The sequence below is a fragment of the Capricornis sumatraensis genome, chromosome 9, assembly GCF_032405125.1.
Source record: "Capricornis sumatraensis isolate serow.1 chromosome 9, serow.2, whole genome shotgun sequence".
NCBI classification, from domain to species: Eukaryota; Metazoa; Chordata; class Mammalia; order Artiodactyla; family Bovidae; genus Capricornis; species Capricornis sumatraensis.
This window is the reverse complement of record NC_091077.1, coordinates 22,698,641-22,724,549: the sequence shown is the minus strand read 5'-3', so window position 1 is coordinate 22,724,549 and position 25,909 is coordinate 22,698,641. Positions and strand designations below refer to the sequence as shown.

Genomic DNA, 25,909 nt, shown 5'->3' with positions numbered 1-25,909 from the left:
CCCACTCTAGTATTCTTGCCTGGAGAATCCCCATGGACAGAGGAGCCTGGCAGATTACAGTCTATGGGGTTGCAAAGAGTCGGACACAACTGAACGACTAAGCACAAAAACATATTAGAATCCTACGTCAAACTCTAAAAAGACATTTCCAAGACAATCAGGGGAAACTGAACATGGACTGAGTATTAAATACTAAGGAATCATTGCTCACTTTCAGGGTAACAGTAATGTTTTAGAGATTCATACTCAAGTATTCATGAATGAAATGACAGAACGTCTGGAGTTTAAAATATTCCAGCAGTAACAAGCAACAGTATTAAGTCCCTTGTGCCTCAGATAATAAAGGATCCGCCTGCAATGAAAGAGCCCAGGTTGATATTGTTATTAATTGTCTCTTCACTTTTCTGTTTGGAATTTTTCATAAGAAAAAGTTTAAAAAACTTTTTTAAGAAATCCAAGTTAAACAATGGTGCAGCACTGGTGTGCTGATATATTAAAAGCTCATTCAAATGATGGTAAATGAAGTGTGTGTGCAAATGTGTGTAAATACACACACACCACACAGATATATACACATATATTTAAGACAAAGAGAATATGAAAGGAAAAATTTCAAGGATAAAGAGACTTCAATAAACATTTGAAAGATGAAAAGAAGCAACTGACTTTTCAAAAACATAAGCAGTTACAACCTAAATGTCAATGAATGTCCTGGAGCAACCAAAGAATTCATCTCCTCAGAGTATCTAAGAAGCAAAGACCTTGGAAACATAAAGTCCCTTGGAAGGTGAAGGAGAGGCAAAGGAGCAAAAAGCATATCCTCCACAGGATGTGAAAGTGACTTTCTCCATCCTCTCTTAACTCACTCCTTATACATAACAAATCTTTATTTTCTTGGGAAACCTGTCCAAGTTGCAGCAGCCTCACAGTGTCTCTAGATTGAAAGGCCCATCAGGTATAAACAAATGATTTAAAAAAAAAAAAAAAAAGGTATATCACTGTGAAATTTCAGAACAAAATAAAGAGAAAACTGAGAAAATTCCAAAAGTTTCCCAAGGGTTGAGAGTTATGGCTCTGACCTTCTCAGCAGCAATACTGGGAGTCAGAAGACCAAGCAGCAATACCTTCCAATTTCTGAGTTAAAATGATTCTCCACACAGAACTCCACATCTACTAGATGGGCCAAACATAAAAATAAACACTTTTTCACATGGGCAAATCTCAAAAAATTTATCTCAAGCAATCACTCTCAGGAAGCTCCTAAAGGGATAGGTACTACAAAAACAAGGGAACAATTCCAAAAGGAAGAAGTCATGGAAGCCAGTCTACAAGAGATCCTAACTTTAAAAGGTCAAGGAATTTCCAGAAGGAAGGCTTACAACAATGCTACGGAGCAGAACTACAGGGCAGCAACCCAAGCTAGAGCCAGAAAAGGTCAGAGGTCTCCAAGACGGATATATCCATGAGGAAAAAAAAATAACTAACCAATTATTGAGAAGCTTTCACTAAAAGAAATAAGTTGTTTTGAGAGATATTTTATGGAGTTCTTAAGCTCAAGATTCCAAAGAAAATAAGGTGAACCAAAAAAGTAAAAAGAAAAATAAAGGCAATTAACTCCAAGAGATTTTTTTTAATACAATAAAACACATAAAATATATTTAGTTCAGCAGTGAATGTTTTATAATACAACAAAATAGTTAACCTTGATTATTTAAACTAACCAAAAATTGTAATATTGGAAGAATGAAGAAAAAAGGAAAGGGCATACATGGGTATGTGTATATGTATGCATGCTTAAGACCTAAATCTTTACCAATACAGGAAATTGATAATGTCTAAAATGAATAATTTCTTTATAAAACAGTATATTCATATTATTTATAAACATAAAAACAACTACTCAAAGAAACACCAAACAATTAAAAGAGCAGTTGAATCCAGGATCAGGACTGAGTTGGAGGAATTTACTCTAAGTAAATTCCTGTCATAATATTGTTGGGCTGGGGGCAAAACATTTCATCTCTTAATTTAGAATTATAGTCACAAGTGAAAAGCATGCCAAGCTAGCCAGTCAGAAGTTCCAAGGGTCCAGAAGTCATTCAAGGAATACTATATACTGGGTAATGTAAGTACAAGTGGTGCATTAACATGGGGTTTTACTGTCTGATGGTTAAACTATGTTCAGAAATTTCTTTGAGAAAATTTAAAACACGACTATTTTCTTGGGCTCCAAAATCACTGCAGAGGGGGATTGCAGCCATGAAATTAAAAGACGCTTGCTCCTTGGAAGAAAAGCTATGACAAACCTAGACAGCACAGTCAAAGTTATGGTTTTTCCAGGAGTTATGTATGGATGTGAGAATTGGACCATAAAGAAAGCTGTGAAAGTGAAAGTGAAGTTGCTCAGTCGTGCCCGACTCTTTGCGACCCCATGGACTGTAGCCTACCAGGCTCCTCAGTCCATGGGATTTTCCAGGCAAGAGTACTGGAGTGGGGTGCCATTTCCTTCTCCAGGGGATCTTCCCAACCCAGGGATTGAACCTGGGTCTCCCGCATTGCAGGCAGACGCTTTACCGTCTAAGCTACCAGGGAAGTCAAACTGTGGTGTTGGAGAAGACTCTTGAGAGTCCCTTGGACTGCAAGGAGATCAAACCAGTCCATCCTAAAGAAAATCAGTCCTGAATATCCATTGGAAGGACTGATGCTAAAGCTGAAGCTCCAATACTTTGTCCACCTGATGTGAAGAACTAACTCACTGGAAAAGACCCTGATGCTGGGAAAGATTGAAGGCAGGAGGAGAAGGGGACAATAGAGAATGAGATGGTTAGATGGCATCACCAACTCAATGGACGTGAGTTTGAGCAAGCTCCAGGAGTTGATGACGGACAGGGAAGGCTAGCGTACTGCAGTCCATGAGGTCGCAAGGAGTCAGGCACAACTGAGCAACTGAAATGAATTGAAGTTATTCACAAATAATTTTATTATATTTCTGCATTCTATAAATGTATAGTATATATGTTTTATATTCTAATCAGGAATTAACAGAAATCAATATAACACTAAATATCGCTATCTGTGGGAATCCTATCACAATTCAACTTTACTCACCTTGCATTAACGTCACAATCTATAGTTTCTTGCTATAAATAGAAAACTTTAAAAATCATATAACAGACCACAACAGGGTGGAAAAGCAGGCCAAAAAGTTGCAAAGAGCCTGCCAGCTACATCCTACAAATGCAATCACGAACATAAAACAGTACAAACTGAAATGGCTCATAATCCCACACACTCTTAACACCAACTCTGCCACTCTAACTATCAGGATTATACTAAGGTGTAATCTCTCTGGGGTGACTTGGGATAAAATGCTGTTGTGTCAAGGGATACTATATACTGGGTGATGGGAGTACAAGGAAGTAGATCCCTAGAGCTCTGGCTGTGTCCCCAAAGATCTACGTTAAATTGTTGCCCCATTTCCCCATAAGGTCTGCTTAACAATCAAAAGGCCTAAGGACAAAGAATGCTCAAATGGAAAAGAAATTCCATGGTACCTCAAAACCTCTTGTGTTCTTGAAATAAACTCCCGCTACCAAAAAAAAAGTACTTGAGTTCATTTACTCAGTTTTTTATCCACTCAGCATATACTGAGTATGTCAGAAAAGACTCTGTGTACATACACAAATTTTGAATGTGAAAAATGGTAGAAAGGGAAAGTATGAGGTGTTACAGGGGATATAGAGAACCTAACCTATTTCTGCGAAATCAGACCATTCTTGCCATCTTAAAAAGATCAAAATAATAATGAAATTTTCCTTTAAATCAGTAAACACTGAGTCAAAGAAATATGTGCTTAAATTACAGAGAAATGACTAGGCAAATAACCCAAAACAGAAACATCTTTGTTAAAGGAAATGAAATTTCTTCAATTCAGTGACTATTTTTATTCATCACTCATTCATCAAATATTTATTGAATGCCTTCTGTGAATCAAACACCAGGAATAAAGCACGAAACAAGTTATACCATGGAACTTGGTCCTAAGTACCCTATGGAACTTAAAATCTTCTAAAGCATTCAGATACGTAAGAAGCAGTTACCACCCAAGAAACTGTCATAATGGTAAATACGGTTTCTATTGGAGCTTCAAAGACAGATGTGTTGTAACCATATAATTCCAAGGAATGTGCAAACATATGAACCAGAATAGTCTAAAGAAACATCAAACTTCTAGTTAATTCAGAGCCCACAGCTGGAGGAAAAATTAGAAAGAAGACTGGAAAGAATAAACTGACGGGTGAGGAAGTGTGAGAAGGAATTCTACCATTTAAGAGACTACCATGCCATTAAATCCTCAAAACAACTCTAAGATGGTAGGTACAATGGGTATTGGGACTCTCTCTTCAGTATCCACTCCTCTACTCTGACATGTGTACACACACAGCATCTTTAATGCCGACACGATACTATTTCCCAAGGTTACACATACAGGACACATTGGGAACAACTCTACAGGAGGCTGACATGACAGGCTGAAAAATTTGGACATTATTACAAACAAAGGCATGGGTGTCTGTGCCAAGTCACTCCAGTTGTGTCTGACTTTTTGCAACTCCATGAACCACGGCCCACCAGTCTCCTCTGTCCATGGGATTCTCCCTGCAACAATACTGGAGTGGGTTGCCATGCCCTCCTCCAGGGGATCTCCCCACCCAGGTACTGAACTTGCATCTCTTACATCTTGTGCCTTGGGGAGGGGGGTTCGTTACCACTAGCGCCACTCGGGAAGCAAAGGTGCTGGAACTCAAATGTCTGAATTTGTATCTTAATCACTTACTGTGTGATCCTGAACAAGGTCCTTAACTTCTCTCTCTGCCTCCATTCCCTCATCTATGAAAGAGGAATAATCAGACCTACTTTATAAAGCTACTGTGATAAATAAATGAATTAGTATGTGTAAAACACTTAAAACAGTGCCTGGCACAGAGCAATCCTCTATTAAGCAACAGGGAGTCAAAGGAGATTTCTGAGTGCACTGATCAGAGTATGGTTTAAGAAAGTCAATTTAGCAGAATGGTATAGAGGGGAATACACACAAGGTGGGAAAGTTATGCCAAGTTTTTATGAAACCCATTCAAGGTCTAAAGGAGATGGTGGCAGCGGGAAATAGAGAAGAACTAAGATACTGCAGAATCGGAAGCGACAGGATTTAACAAATGACCATATGAAGCAACCAGAGAGATGAAAGAAGAAAAGATGATTCTCTGACTTTCAACTTGGGAGACTAAGAGAACAGTAGTGTCAGCAACAGAAATAAGATTGTGTAAGGAGAGTTTAGGAATCCTGTTTTTTGTTTTAGTTGGAGGATAATTGCTATGCAATGTTGTGCGAGCTTCTGTCACACATCAACATGAATCAGCCACAGATACACACATGTGGCTGTTATGTTTTACATGGGGAGTTTTTTTTTTTTTTCAAACAAGTCTTTCCAAAAAGATAACTTAAAACTCAGCAAGATTTAAGACAATAATTATTATATTAGTAAGAAATAAGGTCCAAAATTCATAAGTTGAATATTAAAGCTATATTTTTATTAAACTATTTTCTTTCAATAAATATGGTTCTAAGAAACTAATCTAATACAACTACTTTGAGATGGAATAGTAAATCAACAAAATATCTGCATTTCCTAGAACAAAATTAGATTCTTAGAACCAAATATTAATACCACAGAGCATTAACATGAAGTTTAACTTAAAATTTTCAGCTTCTACTTTAATAAGAAAGATATGATCTCACAGAATTCTCTGTAAAGAATATTATAACTTTCTACTATTTCTAACATAAGAATAAAAGGTGTTATTTTTTAAACAGAAAATCCTGTGAATAAACAAACGTTTAAAATCATATTTTAACAACTTCTGAAATATGATTTTTATGAACACTGATAATATTAGGAAACCAGTCTTTAAGAACTTCAGAAGTTCAAAATGCAATCTAAAATCAGAATACTGAAAGCTTAGATAACACAGCACTAGATTGTTTTCCCTACAGAAATAGAAAGCTTTAGCAGTGAAGCCATTTCCTCCCTTTTCATTTAATACACATCTCACTTTTCCCCCAAAACATGGCCCCCTCAAAAAAATTTAAAAAACCATTAAGGTCACTAGTTATCTCCAACTTGACAAATCCAACAGATACTTTTCTGTTTCTCACCTCACAAGACCTGTCAGCAACCAGTTAACACAACAGTTTATCACTCCACCATTTTTTAAACACTTCCCTTTCTGAGCTTTCCCAACACCACACAGCACTGGCCTCTCCCTATGTCTCTGGCCATTTTTTCTTTGCAGACTTTCCTCTCCCACATTTGTACATTTTAGATTTCCTCAGGACAAAATCTGTTCTTTGCAATTCTCTATCTACATACACCCCTTTTCCTATATTATCTCATCTGTTCCCTTAGTGTTAATATTGACCATTGACCATAAGCCCAAGTTCATTATCTCCAAGCCTAACCTCTATCATGAACTCTGGATACACTTTATTAAACTATCAAATAAATCTCTCAATAACAATTAAAACTAGACCAAATTTCCAAAACAGAACTTCTGATTCTCTCTGTTCTTAAAATTAGTATGTTCATTCTAAAAATATTTACTGAGCACAGACGTAGGCATTGTGCTATACACACTGACTCAACAATGTGAACTTGAGGGAGAGAGATGATAAACTGTAAAAAGAACCATGGAGGATATAAACAGTGTGCTCTGATAGAGACTAGGGGAGAGGGCTGCTCCTTCGGACGAGGAGTTCAAGACAGGCCTCCACAGTATTATAGTCTCTCCCTGGAAAACGGCGTCTTACCTGAGCTGCTCCAGACAGAACCTAGGCATTTGTTCCCCACAAACAACTCATCATGTGGCTTACAAGGTTCTAACTCTACAATACACCTTGAAGCTGAAAAGTGCTCTCAAGCAAGCAAAGGAGAGAGATGTGGACAAGTAATGGCAGCTGTGATACATGTCACAGAAGGAAATACAGAAAAATATGGAAGAAAACTAAAGTGAAATCTAACTTAGACAGGGAGAAATCAGAATAGGCTTCCTGGAGAAAGAATAATTAGGATAAGCCCAGATGATCACTCCAAGAAGCTAAACAAAAAGCTATGTAAAATTATGCCCAAAACAAAGAACAACACAGCATGGCACCCCAGAACCTAGAACAAATCCAAAGTGATAAAATCATAGAAAAGGGAGAGGGCTAGATTAAGATAAGGCCAGAAAAAAGCAACAAATTATCAAAGATTAATGAGATCAGATCACGTCAACTTAAGAAGTCTTGCTCTGGCCAAATATGGGGCCAATTTGACTGTAATGGATTAAAACACATCCAAGAGGTGATACTAAAACATGATAATTAAAATGGAGACATTCATTTAACTCAGTATAAATTATTCTAAAAAGTGATACACAAACTTTGGTGCTGACTTTCCTATAGCAAATAACCAAGTAAGTGGTAAGAGAAAGTTCACCAAGAAATAAATGCAGAAAGGACTAAAGAATCAGGATATTACCATTCTGCATCCCCTGATGCTGGGAGGGATTGGGGGCAGGAGAAGAGGACAACAGAGGATGAGATGGCTGGATGGCATCAATGACTCGATGGACGAGTCTGAGCGAACTCTGGGAGTTGGTGATGGACAGGGAGGCCTGGCGTGCTGCAATTCACGGGGTCGCAAAGAGTCGGACACGACTGAGCGACTGAACTGAACAAGATAGTGGTTTCAGGCAATAATCAATAAAAAATGCTAAAACCAATAGTGAAAGAGGAATTTTATAATGTAAGAATAGTCTGAAACCAACTAATCAACCTTAGCACCACTAAAAATGGGGCAACCAGACACTATGTATGCAATACAAAGTACACTGCAAAATCTGTTGAATATTTTAAATTTAAAAAAAAAACCCTGAACCCAAGTACCCAAGTTTTCAGGAAAGAGAGAGTAAGTTGTAGCAGTGGTTCTCAAACTTGAGCATTCAGAATCACCTGGAGGGTCTGGTTAAAATATGGACTGCTGAGAACCAGTGAATTAAAGGAAATCATTAGAGATCAAACAGTCAAAAAGAGAACATGGGAAATTTCAAAGAATTTGCAAAGAAACTGCTTTTTGAACAAAACATGAATTATATCCTACAGACATTTACCTTTAAACAATCTTCTTCATGAAATTAGACTTCTTTCAAGAATTTTTTTAAGACTTAGTTTATTAACACAACACAATTTACTGTTACCTTCACTAATATACCTCATGACAATGCCACACAGTTGCTATTATTAACACCATTTTTAGATAAAGATAATTTGTTTTAATATTTATTTGTGCTTCCCTGGTGGCTCAGAATGTAAATTAATCTGTCTACAATTCAGGAGACCCAGGTTCAATCCCTGGGTGAAGATTCCTCAAAGAAGGAAATGGCAACCCACTCCAGTACTCTTGCCTGGAGAATCCCATGGACAGAGGAGCCTGGCAGACTACAGTCCATGGGGTCGCAGAGTCAGACATGACTGAGCGACTAACACAGACATTTATTTGGCTATGCCAGGTCTTAGTTGAGGCATACAGGATCACTGATTTTTGTTGCAGCATGTCAGATTTTTAGCTGAGGCATGTGAGATCCAATTCCCTGACCAGGGATCAAACCCAGGCCCCCTGCATTGAGAGTGTGGAGTCTTACCCACTGGACCACCAAGGAACTCCAGAGAATTCTATTTACTCATGTGCTAATTTTTATAATTTTATTTATTTTCAGCTGTGCTGAGTCTTTGCTGCTGAGTGGGCTTTTCTCTCATTGCAGTGAGCAGGAGTCACTCTCTTGAAGTGAGCAGGGTTCTCATCATGGTGACTTCTGTTGCAGAGCACAGGGTTTAGGGCTCCAGGCTGCAGCAGCTGCGGCTCCAGGCTCTAGAACACAGACTCAATAGTTGTGTCTCACAGGCTCAGGTGCTCCACAGCATGAGGCATCTGCCCAGATAAGGGACTGATCTGTGTCTCCTGCACTGGCAGGCGGGTTCTTTACCACTGAGCCGCCAGGGAGGCCCCTGAGAATTTTATTTTTAAAGTAATTATTTTATGTGTACTGAAGTTATTGAACTTACACTGAATTCTTACTTTCACTGAAAAGTATCCTGATGGAGAAAATATAAAGAGTATCTTCCCCTAGAAAGCACTGTCTTTCCCAAATTCTTTAAAAGATGAAAACAAATTACTGTTTCACTTCTATAAATGATTACAATAATATTCTTGTGATATGCTACACTCATCTCGAGCTCTGGAAGCTTAGACAGGACAAGCACCAGAAATTTGTCAGGTAAGGAACTTAAAACTGAAAGGAAGTAGGTAATCCCTGACCATATTTTTCAATGAAGTAACTATGAAAGGCAATATTGAAAAGCTCCTAAGGCTTCTCTGTCTCAAGTCTTTCCTATCCTTTCCTGGCTTATCACCAATGGGCCTTGTATATTGCTTACTCTAGGAACTGACTCTTACAGGCTGAGCTATAGTTAGCTGCCAATGGCTAACTGTGTCCAAGCCTGATTTAACAACTTAAGCTGACTAAAACAAAACCAAAAAAGGATTCTAGAAAGGAAAGCATTGTGTACTGGTATAAAAACTAAATTTTAGTCTATTCAAAAAATTGAGCTACATAAAAAGATGCTAAACATCGTTTATTATTTAGGAAAGGCAAATTAAAATCACAAGATACCACTAGACCCATTAGCATGGGAAACGAATCTAAAAAGAGTGGATGTATGTATATGTATAACATTCACTTTGCTGTACACCTGAAATTAACACTAACACTGTAAATCTGCTATACTCCAAGGGAAAAAAAAAGTTAAAGATTCTAAAATGGTTAACAAGGAAAACTTTATGTTAGGTATTTTTTACAATACAAAAAAAGTTTTTTAATTTAAAAAACCAGACTAATGGGATTTCACTGGTAGTCCAGTGTCCAAGACGACTCTAAACTCCCAATGGAGGGGGCCCTGGTTCGATCCCTGGTCAGGTAACTAGATCCCACATGCCACAACTAAGATCCAGTGAAACCAAGTAAATAAATTAATTTAAAAAAAAACAACAGACTAACGATATCTGGTTTTGAAGAGAATCTGGAGCAAGTGTAACCTTCCTACATTACTAGTGGGACTATGAATAGTACAACTACTTTGGGAAAAGTTTGCCATATTTTTTTTTTAAGTTAAGCATATGACCCAGCAATCCCACTCCAAGAGAAACGAAAATGCACTTCCACATAAAGATTTGTTCACAAACATTCACCAGCAGCACTCTTCAATACACCCCAAATTTGAAAAGAACCCAAAATGTCTGCCAACCAGCGAATGGATAAACAAATTGTGGTATACTATTCAGCACCAGCCCCCCCCCACACCCAAAAAAACTGAAGGAACTACAGAAAAAAACCCAACAACTTGGATGAATCTCAAAATCACTCTGAGTTAAAGTAGCCAGACACAGAAGCCTATAAACAGTATGTTTACATTTACATGAAATTTTTTAAAAAATCGAAACTTCTGTCATTAAACAGAAAGCAGGTCAGTGATTGCCCTGGGTGAGAAGGAGTTAAGGAATGATAGCAAAGGGGCATGAGGAAATTCTTTGTGTGATGAAGTGTTCTAAAAATTCATTGGGGTTGTGGGCACACAACTCTGTGTGTGTATGTGTGTGTGTATATAAACAATAAAATTGTTTAAAAAAAACACAAGACTTAGGTTGATCAAATTGGCAAGTTGCTAGGTATATATATGACATTACTCAGTTTTCATTTTCTCACATGTACACTTCTACATTTTTTAAAGTACTACCTTCCATATTGCACTGCAGTTACTGTGCTTACACATCATTCTTACACAGAAAAAAGGATCATGTAGTTATCTATACTGCTACTTGCCCTATCTCACATGGTTGTTGTGAAACATCACATGAGATAAGTGATGAGAAAGTGCTTTGGCAACTCTAAAGTAGTATTACACAACCATATTGTAGACTTACATTAAGAAAAATTATAACCTTTTTTTCACAATTACTTGAGATGCTTGGAAATCTAGATACCTCAAAGTAAATCTTTGCCTAGAAATAGAAAGCCTATTCAAATGTCACCTTTTTAATATAGCACCCAAACTTGCTTTCTACTGACCCTTGATTTACTAGATGGCTCGATGTAGTACTATCTAAACTGCAGTTTCAGTTTTCAAAAGAAAATCACTAAAGAAATCTTTAAAGAAAGTCATTAGATAAGCATGGCAAGACACTTCCCAGTAGAAAAAAACAAAAGCTAGATAACTGTCTTTATTAAGTACTGTTTCAAAATGTTCATCTCTGAGATTTCCCTCTAAAAGTCAGTGAAATTTCTTTCCATTTAGTACCTCAATTCTACATATTACATAATGTTTACTAACGGGGCTTGCATTAGTGAGAGAGGGTGAATAATTTTAAAGTTAGCAAAACCTTTTAAACCGGTGCGGTACAGTCAGAACGTGGCTGTTCCAAAATTTAACAGATTCTCATTTTTTCCTAGTACTACTGTACCACTAGGCTCTTTGCTATCCTACCAGGTTTGAGTGATATTTGACATTCAGCCTACTTACGTTCACAAGTTTCCACACTGCAACAAGGCTGTGGAAAGACATAATTAAGGCTGTCTGAAAGACATAATCTCTTCATCAAATGAAGTTTCGAAACTAAACTTTATCTAGAAGTCAGGTTTATATTACAGGGTCTTACAATCTTAAAAAAGTTTTTTTTTTACCAGCAACAGGTACTGTAACAAAAAAATAACCAAGCCTGTAGTACCACAAAATATCTTGGTATCGTTGTCAATTTTTATAGACTCGTTTTTAGGAACGGGTCATCCAGTTCCAACGGGATGGTCAATTCTAGGGCCATGCTTCATTTGACTCAGCGCAGCTTCATTCTAGTCACAACCTCTTAGGTTTCACATTTCTCCTTCGACAATATTCAGGCCACAATATTCGGTCCGGTATCTGCACACCTCTAATTTAGATTTACAAGAAATCTGAAAGAACGGCAGCTTGCCGACACGCTCCTCCAGCCTTCTCTACACTCCGAAGGCTGGCCAAAACGTGCTGCTCTCTCCACAACAGCGACCAAGCTGGAACCGAGCACCCAGAGGACGACCGGCCGCGGGGAGGAGGGGAGAACTTTTCGGCCCGGAGGACGGCGGTTGAGGTCCAATCCAGCCCGCGCCCAACTCTACGCGTCGCCAGGAGGGCGTGTGGCCCCTAAGCTCAGGCCGCGATGCTCCGCCTGGAGTGGCAGAGCCGCGCGTGGCCGCCGAGCAAGACGTAAACAAACCGCCCGGGACAAGGGGGTAAGGGGCGACCGTGGGGGAGAGGGCAAAGGACCGCGCTCGAACCCTCCAGCAATGGTCTGCAGCTGCCCTGCCCTTCCCGACCCAGGCCCTGATCCCGGTCCCGGGGCGACGCTGCTGCGCGAGCGTGAACTTCGAGAAAGCCTCAGCGCCTCTGGAAGCCGGAGCCCACTAGGCCATCGGCTCCGCGCCCCTCGCCCCTCGCCCTGCGGCGACCTACCTGAACGCGCAATCCGGGTCCCTCGCATCCCGACCGGGCGCTCCCAGGCCGTTCCTCTTGCTGAAGAGCTTCTGGAACAGGGTAGGGGCCATGGTGGCCACGGCCAGGCCGGGGTCGCTCCTCAGGGAACTCGCCAGGCCCCCGCTGCTAGAGCTGCCCCGCCACCCCCATAGGCGCCTCAGTCATATGACAGAAATTAGTCACTTCAAACGGCCACGGCGCGCGGGGCGGGGCGCGAGGCAAAGCCGGCGTCCATTGGCTGGCGATGAGCCGCATCACGTGGCGGCGCGCGGAGCAGAGTGCAAGGCGGGGATCCTGGGCGGAGTTGGCGCCCATAGGCTGGCTGGTGGAGGGCCTCACGTGGCAGCTCACGGGGCGGGGCATGCGCGGAGGGGAGGGGCGGGGGGCTGGTTGTGTCTGAGGATGTGGAGGAGGGACGAGCTTCGGTCCTGATCTTTCTCCGTGACGCCTTCAGTTGCTAGCTGAGGCTGAGGCGGGGTGCTGCGAGGACCACGCCAGGGCCTGTGGAGTACAGAAGCCTTCACCTCCCGCACCCATGACACAAGAGAAGTTCAGGGCACCACTAGCAACCGACCCTTTCCCGCCGTCCCCTCCTCAATCTATGTGGCTTCGCACCTCCATACATAGGCGCCAGGTGGAGTCTGGTGGCCCCCGGAGCAGGAAAGGCGCGCGAGCCTACCCCGGGGACTGCGGCAAGGGCTGGACTTTAAGCCCGAGGCCACAGGCCCGCCCAGGCGGGCCACGGAGTGGTTTATCCTCAGAGCTTGACTGTGCAAGACTGGCTCTTGGGTCTGGTAGAGGACCCTGCCGCGACACTCCGCGGGCAGCGGGCCCCCCCCCCCCCCGCCATGTTTCCCGCTAGCGCCTCGAACCCTGACATACCAGGAATTAGCCCCTTGGAAGAGTTAACCATAGAAGGCTCGAGATTTACACTCAGTGACGAGGTATGGAGAAAGGAACTGTGAAATTGTGAGCAAATGAGTTTTAATTGGCAGAATACCTTTTCCAAAGAAAAACATTGCTCATAAATGACCTTACAGCCTACTTAAATTTGGCTTCCCTGGTGGCTCAGACGGTAAAGAACCTGCCTGCAATGCAGGAGAACCGGGTTTGATCCCTGGGCCGAGAAGATCCCCTGGAGAAGGAAATGGCAACCCACTCCAGTATTCTTGCCTGGAGAATCCCATGAACAGGATGAGCCTGGCCAGCTGCTGTCCATGGAGTCGCAAAGAGTCGGACACCACTGAGCGACAAACATTTGAACTTCCACACTACTTAAACCTAGGGAACCGAAGTTTATCAGGATTTGGATCACATTGGTCTTAGAGATCTTAAGTACCCCTACCCTTTCACCCACTGCCACTCCAGGATGAGGAATTTTGTACCATGGGGATGCAATTCTCTAACAGAGATGGATGTCAGGAAATTACTGGTATGTGGTTTGGAAGGTCAGATTAAAACACTTCATTGAGAATTTCATTTACCTAAGCATACAAATCAAATTGTTTTTTCTTTAAGTGGCTACCAACTCACATGATTTGCAGCTTGAGTTTATGCTATAAAATAAGTGGTCTCATATAGAAAAAAAAAGTAATAGGCAGAGTATATATCACAGAGAATATATCAGTGATCATATAACAATCAAGTTTCAATGTTCAGTTCAGTTCAGTCGTTCAGTCGTGTCCGACTCTTTGCGACCCCATGAATCGCAGCACACCAGGCCTCCCTGTCCATCACCAACTCCCGGAGTTCACTCAGACTCACGTCCATCGAGTCAGTGATGCCACCCAGCCATCTCATCCTCTGTCTTCCCCTTCTCCTCCTGCCCACAATCCCTCCCAGCATCAGAGTCTTTTCCAATGAGTCAACTCTTCGCATGAGGTGGCCATATTACTGGAGTTTCAGCTTTAGCATCATTCCTTCCAAAGAAATCCCAGGGCTGATTTCCTTCAGAATGGACTGGTTGGATCTCCTTGCAGTCCAAGGGACTCTCAAGAGTCTTCTCCAACACCACAGTTCAAAAGCATCAGTTCTTCGGTGCTCAGCTTTCTTCACAGTCCAACTCTCACATCCATACATGACCACAGGAAAAACCATAGTTTCAATGTTAATAATTTTTAAAATGCTATTTGTAGGCAGTTAAGAAACTAATTTCGAGACTTCCCTGGTGATCCAGTGAAGAATCCTCCTAACAACACAGGATAAGGGTTAGACTCCAGAGAGGGTCCACATGCCCTGGGGGGAACTAAACCCATGCGCCACAATTACTGAGCCAGTGTTCTGCGATAAGAGAAGCCACTTCAATGAGAAGCCTGTGTCTCACAACTAGAGAGCAGCCCTGCATGCTGCAACTAGAGAAAAGCCCACATGCAGCAAGGAAGAGCCAGCACAGCCATAAAGAAATAAGTTTTTAAAAAACTAATATATTCATTCCACAATGTTTAAGTGCCCCTGGCCTAGGCATTGGGGAGCCAAAGTAAACAAAAAAGACAGGGCTAAATTTCTATATGTTTTTGGGTTTTGGAGATTTGATTTAGTTGCCAAGTTGTGTCTGACTCTGTGATGTGCCCCCCTCCGCCCCCACCTCTCCATGGACTGTAGCCAACCAGGCTCCTCCAACCATGGAATTCTCCAGGCGAGAGTATGGGAGTTGGGTTGCCATTTCCTTCTCCAGGGGATCTTCTATATGAGGAAACAATAAGTAAAAGGTAGTTTGAAACTACTACTGTTGTGAGTGAAAATTGCACAATAAAATGAGTGAGGAGGGGAGGCCTCTTTGAGGAGGTGACATCTGAAGTGCTCGGGTTAAGAATCACTCAAAGTTCCTCCATACATTGCTCAAGCTCCAGAATTGCTGAGCAATACAAGCTCAAAATAGTAAGACTGTATTTCCGTATAAACTTAAGATATCTTAATTCTATAGTGCCAAACACTGAAAGATTTCTAATGAGGCAAAATACACTATGTATATTTTTCTCACAAAATATGAATGCAGAATAAAACTTTCATAAACAAAAAATGAAGTCAGTGCAATTTTTTAAAGTGAGAAAATGCACATCCTATAAGTCAATTAATGAAGCAGTCATTTGGGGAAGTTTTGTTTTTACACTAGCAAGTATCACTAAATGTGTTAGTGGAAATGGACTCAAGTCTGTCTATATAGGGCAAATGACATGATGAGAAATCATGGCTGATTCATGGCTGGCACAGAGAAGTCTAGAAGTTCCATGTCCCCTCAGAAGTTTCTAAATACAATAACCTTTTGTGCTTTCATCTTGGGAAAAAGTTACTTCATGGATAATTATAGGTAATAGTAAGGAAAAGAACATAAACTTGCATAAGAGATACTTACTTTTAGTATTCTGTATGAAAGTGAAAGTGCAGAGTGAAAAAGTTGGCTTAAAGCTCAACATTCAGAAAATGAAGATCATGGCATCTGGTCCCATCACTTCATGGCAAATAGATGGGGAAACAGTGGAAACAGTGTCAGACTTTATTTGGGGGGGCTCCAAAATCACTGCAGATGGTGATTGCAGCCATAAAATTAAAAGACACTTACTCATTGGAAGAAAAGTTATGATCAACCTAGATAGCATATTCAAAAGCAGAGACATTACTTTGCCAACAAAGGTCCGTCTAGTCAAGCCTATGGTTTTTCCAGTGGTCATGAATGGATGTGAGAGTTGGACTGTGAAGAAAGCTGAGCACCAAAGAATTGATGCTTTTGAACTGTGGTGTTGGAGAAGAGTCTTGAGAGTCCCTTGGACTGCAAGGAGATCCAACCAGTCCATGCTGAAGGAAATCAGCCCTGGGATTTCTTTGGAAGGAATGATGCTAAAGCTGAAAATCCAGTACTATGACCACCTCATGCAAAGAGTTGAGTCACTGGAAAAGACTCTGATGCTGGGAGGGATTGGGGGCAGGGGGAGAAGGGGACGACAGAGGATGAGATGGCTGGATGGCATCACTGACTCGATGGACGTGAGTCTGAGTGAACTCTGGGAGTTGGTGATGGACAGGGAGGCCTGGTGTGCTGTGATTCATGGGGTCGCAAAGAGTCGGACACGACTGAGCGACTGAACTGAACTGAATCAAGTAACATCTTCATTTCTGTGGTCTCATTTTATCTTATACTTGAAAGGTACAGAAAAAAGATAAAATTTATTGGGTTAGCCAAAAGGTTCATTCGTTTTTTCCCATACATTGGCTCTAGCAATGCTTAGTTGTCTTTAACTTAAAACAGTTTTATTAGATTGTACTGTGACAACTGTCATATCAGCATGTGTTTTTTAAAAAAACATAAAAATTGGTGAATTTTTGTGTAGTGATTTTAATATTGAAGATGGAAGGAAAAAGCAACATTTTGACATATTATGCTTTATTATTTCAAGAAAGGTAAAAACAACTGAAATGGAAAAAAAGATGTATGCATAATTATTTTTGTATGGAGAAGCTGCTATGACTGATTGAATGTTCTTTGTGCTGGAGATTTCTCACTGGATAATGCTCCACAGCTGGTTGGACAAGTTGTAGTTGATACAAATCAAACTGAGACATTAATTGAGAATAACCAATGTTATACTACATGGAAGATAGCTGACATGCTCAAAATATCCAAATCAAGTGACGAAATCATTTGTACCAGCTCAGTTATGTTAATTACTTTGATGTTTGGGTTCCACATAAGTTAAGCAAAAAAAAACTTCTTGACCGTATTTCCTCATGCAATTCTCTACTTAAAAATAATGAAAATGTTCTGTTTTAAAAATAAACTGAAATGGGCAATGAGTGGAAGAGATCATAGGGCAAGTGAAATGAACCACCACCAAACATGCCAAAGGCTGGTTTTCATCCAAGGTGTTGTAAAAATGGTGGGATTGGAAAAGAGTCCACTATTATGAGCTCCTTCCAGAAAGCCAAATGATTAATTGCAATAAGTACTGCCAGTAAGTACTCCCAGTTAGACGAGTTGAAAAGCATCTGCAATTAGTCAACAGAAAACGCATAATTCTCCATCAGGGTAACAAAAGACCGCACATTTCTTCGATGATAAGGCAAAAACTTTTTAACACTTGACTGGGAAGTTCTGTCATTCACTGTATTCACCAGACATTGGACCTTCAGATTTCCATTTATTTCAGTCTTTGCAAAATTCTCTCAGTATCATGGTAATCCAAGTCTATGCCCCAACCAGTAACGCTGAAGAAGCTGAAGTTGAATGGTTCTATGAAGAGGTCCAAGAACTTCTAGAACTAACACCCCAAACCTTTTCATAATAGGGGACTGGAATGCAAAAGTAGGAAGTCAAGAAACACCTGGAGTAACAGGCAAATTTGGCCTTGGAATACGGAATGAAGCAGGGCAAAGGCTAATAGAGTTCTGCCAAGAGAACACACTGATCATAGCAAACACCCTCTTCCAACCACACAAGAGAAGACTCTACACATGGACATCATCAGATGGTCAACACTGAAATCAGAATGATTATATTCTTTGCAGCCAAAGATGGAGAGCTCTATACACTCAGCAAAAACAAGACCAGGAGCTGACTGTGGCTCAGATCATGAACTTCTTATTGCCAAATTCAGACTTAAATTAAAGAATGTGGGGAAAACCACTAGATCATTCTGCTGCTACTGCTAAGTCACTTCAGTCGAGTCCGACTCTGTGTCACCCCATAGACGGCAGCCCACCAGCCTCCCCCATCCCTGGGATTCTCCAGGCAAGAACACTGGAGTGGGTTGCCATTTCCTTCTCCAATACATGAAAGTGAAAAGTGAAAGGAAAGTTGCGCAGTCATGTCCAACTCTTTGCGACCCCATAGACTGCAGCAGACCAGGCTCCTCCGTCCATGGGATTTTCCAGGCAAGAATACTGGAGTGGGGTGCCATTGCCTTCTCCAAGACCATTCTGGTATGACCTAAATCAAATCCCTTATGACTATACAGTGGAAGTGAGAAATGGATTTAAGGGACTAGATCTGATAGACAGAGTGCCTGATGAACTATGGACGGAGGTTCATGACATTGTACAGGAGACAGGAATCAACACTATCCCCAAGAAAAAGAAATGCAAACAAGCAAAATGGCTGTCTGAGGACACCTTACAAATATCTGTGAAAAGAAGAGAAGTGAAAAGCAAAGGAGAAAAGGAAAGATACACCCATTTGAATGCAGAGTTTCAAAGAATAGCAAGGAGAGATAAGAAAGCCTTCCTCAGTGATCAATACAAAGAAACAGAGGAAAACAACAGAATGGGAAAGACTAGAGATCTATTCAAGAAAATTAGAGATACCAAGGGAACATTTCATGCAAAGATGGGCTCAGTAAAGGACAGAAATGGTATGGACCTAACCGAAGCAGAAGATATCAAGAGGAGGAGGCAAGAATACATAGAAGAACTGTACAAAAAAGATCTTCACAACCCAGATAATCATGATGGTGTGATCACTCACACTTACCTAGAGCCAGACATTCTGAAATGTGAAGTCAAGTGGGCCTTAGGAAACATCACTATGAACGAAGCTGGTGGAGGTGATAGAATTCCAGTTGAGCTGTTTCAAATCCTGAAAGATGATGCTGTGAAAGTGCTGCACTCAATATGCCAGCAAATTTGGAAAACTCAGCAATGGCCACAGGACTGGAAAAGGTCAGTTTTCATTCCAATCCCAAAGAAAGGCAATGCTAAAGAATGCTCAAACTACAGCACAATTGCACTCATCTCACACGCTAGTAAAGTAATGCTCCAAATTCTCCAAGCCAGGCTTCAGCAATACGTGAACTGGGAACTTCCAGATGTTCAACCTGGTTTTAGAAAAGGCAGAGGAACCAGAGATCAAATTGCCAACATCCGCTGGATCATCGAGAAAGCAAGAGAGTTCCAGAAAAACATCTATTTCTGCTTTACTGACTATGCCAAAGCCTTTGACTGTGTGGATCACAATAAACTGTGGACAATTCTGAAGGAGATGGTAATAGCAGACCACCTGATCTACTTCTTGAGAAACCTGTATGCAGGTCAGGAAGCAACAGTTAGAACTGGACATGGAAGAACAGAGTGGTTCCAAATAGGAAAAGGAGTACGTCAAGGCTGTATATTGTCACCCTGCTTATTTAACTTATATGCAGAGTATATCATGAGAAACCCTGGGCTGGAAGAAGCACAGGCTGGAATCAAGATTGCCAGGAGAAATATCAATAACCTCAGATATGCAGATGACACCACCCTTATGGCAGAAAGTGAAGAACTAAAGAGCCTCTCGATGAAAGTGAAAGAGATTGAAAGAGTTGGCTTAAAGCGCAACATTCAGAAAACAAAGAACATGACATCCAGTCCTATGAGTTCATGGCAAATAGATGGGGAAACAGTGGCTGACTTTATTTTTGGGGGGCTCCAAAATCACTGCAGATGGTGACTGGAGCCATGAAATTAAAAGACGCTTACTCCTTGGAAGGAAAATTATGACAAAGCTCAGTTCAGTTCAGTTCAGTTCAATCACTCAGTCGTGTCCAACTCTTTGCGACCCCATGAATTGCAGCACTCCAGGCCTCCCTGTCCATCACCAACTCCCAGAGTTTACTCAAACTCATGTTCATCGAGTTGGTGATGCCACCCAGACATCTCATCCTCTGTCATCCCCTTATCCTCCCACCCCCAATCCCTCCCAGAATCAGTCTTTCCCAATGAGTCACTCTTCGCATGAGGTGGCCAAGTATTGGAGTTTAGGCTTCAGCAACAGTCTTTCTAATGAACACCCACGATTGATCTTTAGAATGGACTGGTTGGATCTCCTTGCCATCCAAGGGACTCTCAAGAGTCTTCTCCAACACCACAGTTCAAAAGCATCAATTCTTCGGTGCTCAGCTTTCTTCACAGTCCAACTCTCACATCCATTCATGACCACTGGAAAAACCATAGGCTTGACTAGACGGACCTTTGTTGGCAAAGTAATATCTCTGCTTTTTAATATGCTGTCTAGGTTGTTCATAACTTTCCTTCCAAGGAGTAAGTGTCTTTTAATTTCATGGCTGCAATCACCATCTGCAGTCATTTTGGAGCCCCCCCAAATAAAGTCTGACACTGTTTCCACTGTTTCCCCATCTATTTGCCATGAAGTGATGGGACCAGATGCCATGATCTTCATTTTCTGAATGTTGAGCTTTAAGCCAACTTTTTCTCTCTCCTCTTTCATTTTCATCAAGAGGCTCTTTAGCTCCTCTTCACTTTCTGCCATAAGGGTGGTGTCATCTGCATATCTGAGGTTATTGATATTTCTCCCGGCAATCTTGATTCCAGCTTGTGCTTCTTCCAGCCCAGCATTTCTCATGATGTACTCTGCATAGAAGTTAAATAAGCAGGGTGACAATATACAGCCTTGACGTACTCCTTTTCCTATTTGGAACCACTCTGTTCTTCCATGTCCAGTTCTAACTGTTGCTTCCTGGCCTGCATACAGATTTCTCAAGAGGCAGGTTAGATGGTCTGGTATTCCATCTCTTTCAGAATTTTCCACAGTTTATTGTGATCCACACAGTCAAAGGCTTTGGCATAGTCAGTAAAGCAGAAATAGATGTTTTTCTGGAACTCTCTTGCTTTGTCGATGATCCAGCAGATGTTGGCAATTTGATCTCTGGTTCCTCTGCCTTTTCTAAAACCAGGTTGAACATCTGGAATTTCCCAGTTCACCTATTGCTGAAGCCTGGCTTGGAGAATTTGGAGCATTACTTTACTAGCATGTGAGATGAGTGCAATTGTGCTGTAGTTTGAGCATTCTTTAGCATTGCCTTTCTTTGGGATTGGAATGAAAACTGACCTTTTCCAGTCCTGTGGCCACTGCTGAGTTTTCCAAATTTGCTGGCATATTGAGTGCAGCACTTTCACAGCATCATCTTTCAGGATTTGAAATAGCTCAACTGGAATTCCTTCACCTCCACTAGCTTTGTTCGTAGTGATGCTTTCTAAGGCCCACTTCACTTCTCATTCCAGGATAGACAGCATATTAAAAAGCAGAGACATTATTTTGTCAACAAAGTCTGTCTAGTCAAGGCTTTCGTTTTTCCAGTAGTCATGTATGGATGTGAGAGTTGGACTATAAAGAAAGCTGAGCACCAAAGAATTGCTGCTTTTGAACTATGGTGTTGGAGAAGACTCTTGAGAGTCCCTGGGACTACAAGGAGATTCAACCAGTCCATCCTAAAGGAGATCATGTGTGTGTTCATTGGAAGGACTGATGTTGAAGCTGAAACTTGAATACTTTTGCCATGTGATGCTAAGAGCTGACTCATTGGAAAAGACCCTGATGCTGGGAAAGATTGAGGGCAGGAGGAGAAGGGGACGACAGAGGATGAGATGCCTGCGTGGCATCATTGACTCAATTGACATGGGTTTGGGTAGACCCTGGCAGTTGGTGATGGACAGGGAGGCCTGGCATGCTGCTGTTCATGGGCTTGCAAAGAGTTGGACACGACTGAGTTACTGAACTAACTAATTAACTTAAGGGAAAAAATTTCAATTCCTGAAGACAGTAAAAGGCACCTGTAACAGTTTTGCTCAAAAAGATAAAAAGTTTGGGGAAGATGAAATTATGAAGCTGCCTGAAAAATGGCAGAAGGTAGTGGAATAAAACATTGAATTCATTGTACAATGAAGTTCTTAGTAAAAATGATAAAGTATCTTTTATTTTTATTTTAAAACTGAAGGAACTTTTGGCCAAGCCAATACTTGCTATCATTCATCACATTTCCTTTATGTTATAGTGTAATATTCAAATTATAGACTTAGAGGGCACTGAAATGATATAAGTTTGCCATAAAAGAGGACATATAACTATATCTAATTATGCAGATTAAACTGAAAATATTTTCAAGTTCAGTGACAGTGTAGATTATCTTTTTTTCCCCTTTTACTCAACATGACCTCTTTTCACAGAGAAACTGAGGTATCTTAAAGTAGCCTCTTTATATTTAGGGGCAAGAAGGAAGTGTGAGAAATAAAATAAAATAATTATTCATTAATAACATATAAATGTGGAGCTGTTGGGTTAGAAAGTTAGACATAAGGCCTACACTCAGGAGTAGAAAATTTAGCCTCTGTGCAAACCCCAGCGGCCTTTGGGTCTCTGTCCACCTGATTCCAATAACATAGAAAAGAGGCACACTCCTCCCTACAGCCATTTTCTAGTTATCAGATACAGTGAAAGGTGCCAATAAAACAGCAATCTTGCTCCTTTAACCACCATGCTAATAAGCACAACCCCAATTGTGCTGAATTCTTCTGAAACAAATTAGGTTTCATTGATAACATCTCAAGAACAAGATAGTTGAATCAAGATGATCAAGTAAAACTTCTTGAATGACACTTAGATGGACTCAGAGTACCTCAGTTTTAAAAACTCTTAAGCCAACCAGTGATTTACTGCTGTATAATATAGGAATGGCAGTCATTTGAGGCAATAGAAAACAAACAATCATTATTTAACAAGTATTTCTTCAGTCCCTCAAAGGCCTTACTTCGATGTTCTGGCTGTCTATTCCTACTTTCAGAAACTTAGTTCTTAGTGGGAAGAGGCGAAGTAAACAAAATGTTTGCTAGTGCTAAAAGTTAGGAAAGAAAGAGTTAATAGTATACAACTGGAGGGAGCCAAATTTAGATACGGTGGTCAGGAAAGTCCTCTCCAAAGATGTGGGATTTGAACTGAGGTCTAAAGAATGAAAAGGGACAAGCCATGGGAAGATAATGGTAAATAACATTATAGAACGGAGATGAAAAATACAAACATTCTGAGACAGGAAGGGGTTTCTCCTCTCTGAAGAGAAAAAAAAAAAAAGAGGCTAATACAGCTGAATATATTCTGGGAGGGGGAAGATGTTTGAGATATGGTTTAAATGGCGACACGGAGCCAGATTATATAGAACCTTGTAAATCATGCAAAAGAGATTGGATCAAGTGTGATATAAACTACTAAAGGAATTTAAAAACAGGAAAGGGACATGATAGAATTTATGATTTTAGAAGATTATTCTGGTTGCTCTGTGGAGAAAGAAGTATAAAAGAATAAGAATGGTAAGAGAGAAACTATATAGGGGTAGACCATGTATTTTAGGCAAGAGTTGATGTTAGCTTACTATTTTGAAGACAGAACTAATAGGATTTATAGTAGAAGTGAAAGAAAGATAAACTAAAGATTGACTCCTAGGTTTTTGCCTTGAGCAACCAGCTGGAAGTAATTTCCTGATGGAAAGATGAGTGAAATTATACGTTTGAAGAGGAAAATCTAGCATATTAAGTTTGGCTATATTAAGTTTGAATGACTACTAGCTATCCACCTGGAGATTCTGAGTTGAATATATGAGGAGAAGGCAGGACTGAAGAAAAATTTGCTAGACATCAGCTCATACACAGAATTCAAAATAACAGAATGAATGAGTTTTCCTAGAAAGAATATGTATGAATAGTAAAGAGTCCAGCACTAATATTCAGAGAGGACACCACTTACAAGTCTTCACGAGAAGGACTCAACAAAGAAGGATGAGTAGTAGTAAGACAAAAGAAGGAAATAACCCCCAAAAGGAAGAAGACATCAACTGTGTTGAATGTTACTGAAAGTTTAAGTGTCCATTAGAATTGTCAACATAGACATCTTGACAAGAACAGTTTCAATAGAAAGCAGAGCAAAAGCCAGAATGGAGGGAACAGAAAAAAGAAAGAGTAGGGAGGGAGTAATAAAGCAAGTATAGAGAACTACTCTGCTTCACTGAGATAAGGAGCAGAAAAAATGGGGATTGAGAGGAGATGGAAGGAGGGAAATTTGTCTTTTTTTTATTTTTTTGAGATGGAAGATATTAGAGAACTTCATATGGTAATCTAATAAAGATGATGAAATCAAACACCTGCTTAGTTCCAGGTGCTAAGAATGCAATAATGTACAAGACAGTTAGAGCCCTCACCCTTAAGAAACCAACAAGTAAATAAGTTATTACAGATTGTGATAAGTGCTTTTAAGGAATCAAACTTTTATCTTCAACATAAAATTGGCTTGAAATCTTCACATGGAATTCTACTGGAAGTATACAAAAGGAAACAGAACTTGACAGGCAATTACATGATGTTATATTATAATAAATGCTATGATATGGGCAAGTACAGGATGAAAATAAGGAAAAACAAGTAACCTTTTGGAGGAATTAAGGGGAGTTTTCTGAAAGGGGGAATAAATCTGGATTAAAAGGTAAAATGGGATATGCTAAAAAAAGAAGATGTGGGCACAGAAAGTGTGTACCAGGCAGATGGAGCAGCACATTCAGGGCTTGGAGGCAAGAGAGAATTTAAAAATCCAGAGACCTACAGTATAATCTAATGGTATTGAACTAGATTAATAAAACTATGTAAAAATCATTTAGAAGACTTTACCTAGAGGACATGGGGAGCTATCAAGGGATTTTAAGCAGAAAACAACATGATCAGATGAGCATTTTAGAAAGTTCTCTCTAGATGCATTGTGAAAAATTGACTATAGCATACAAGAATAATGACTGAGAAACAAGTGAAGAGGTTTTTATTCTAAGCCAGGCAAGAAAATACTGGCATGAACTCAGAGAACAGCCACAGGAATGGAGGAATATGGAAAATACTGAGGACTTTTAGGATTCAAAATCAACAGGACTTCATGATTGCCTGCCTGTGAGGAAGTAAGAGAAAAAGGGTGATAGCAACTTTCTAGCTCAGGTAACTTGGATAGATGAAGCTATCTAACACTGAAACAGATGACAGAAGACATAACTGCTTCAAGGCGGTAAAAATTCAATTTGGGATATGTTGAGTATGAGATACCATGAGAATCCCTGTGGTGATTACAAGTAAGCAGTTGGCTACAGAGACTTAGAACTCAAGAAATATCTCATATAAGTCAATTAGTCAGGATGTTCTGTGTTGCACATGATAGAAAACCTAAACTAAACTAGCCTAAGCAAAAAAAAAAAAAAAAACTGATTAGCTAGCATAACTGAAGCTAAAGTACAGAACAGTTCAGGCACAGCTGTATCCAAAGACTCAACAATAATATCAAGAATCTAGCTTCTCTATTCCAGTTGTAATTCCTCTGTGTGAACTCCATTCCCAGACAGTGCCTCCATTTGTGGACACAAGATGGCTGCCAGCAGCTCTCCTTAGAGGAATAATATAATAAAAAGGCTGTATCCAGTATTCCCAGAAAAACCACTGAGATTTAACCCAATACATTATTTTAGGCCTTGCCCCT

General features: G+C 40.4%; 2 protein-coding genes across 4 annotated transcripts in view; both read right to left on the bottom strand.

The window, feature by feature from the left end:
* Positions 1 to 12,731, bottom strand: part of FNIP1 (folliculin interacting protein 1) — a 120,245-nt gene extending 107,514 nt beyond the window's left edge. For all 3 annotated transcript variants that reach the window (XM_068979515.1, XM_068979516.1, XM_068979517.1), the window contains exon 1: positions 12,634 to 12,731. In XM_068979515.1, the coding sequence (XP_068835616.1) occupies positions 12,634 to 12,725 (92 nt within the window). In that variant the 5' untranslated portion in view covers positions 12,726 to 12,731. The remainder of the gene's footprint in view (positions 1 to 12,633) is intronic.
* Positions 12,732 to 13,559: 828 nt separating this feature from the next.
* MEIKIN (meiotic kinetochore factor) overlaps positions 13,560 to 25,909 on the bottom strand; it is a 147,479-nt gene continuing 135,129 nt past the window's right edge. The window contains exon 15 of the mRNA XM_068981024.1: positions 13,560 to 13,613. Coding sequence (XP_068837125.1) covers positions 13,560 to 13,613 — 54 coding nt within the window. The remainder of the gene's footprint in view (positions 13,614 to 25,909) is intronic.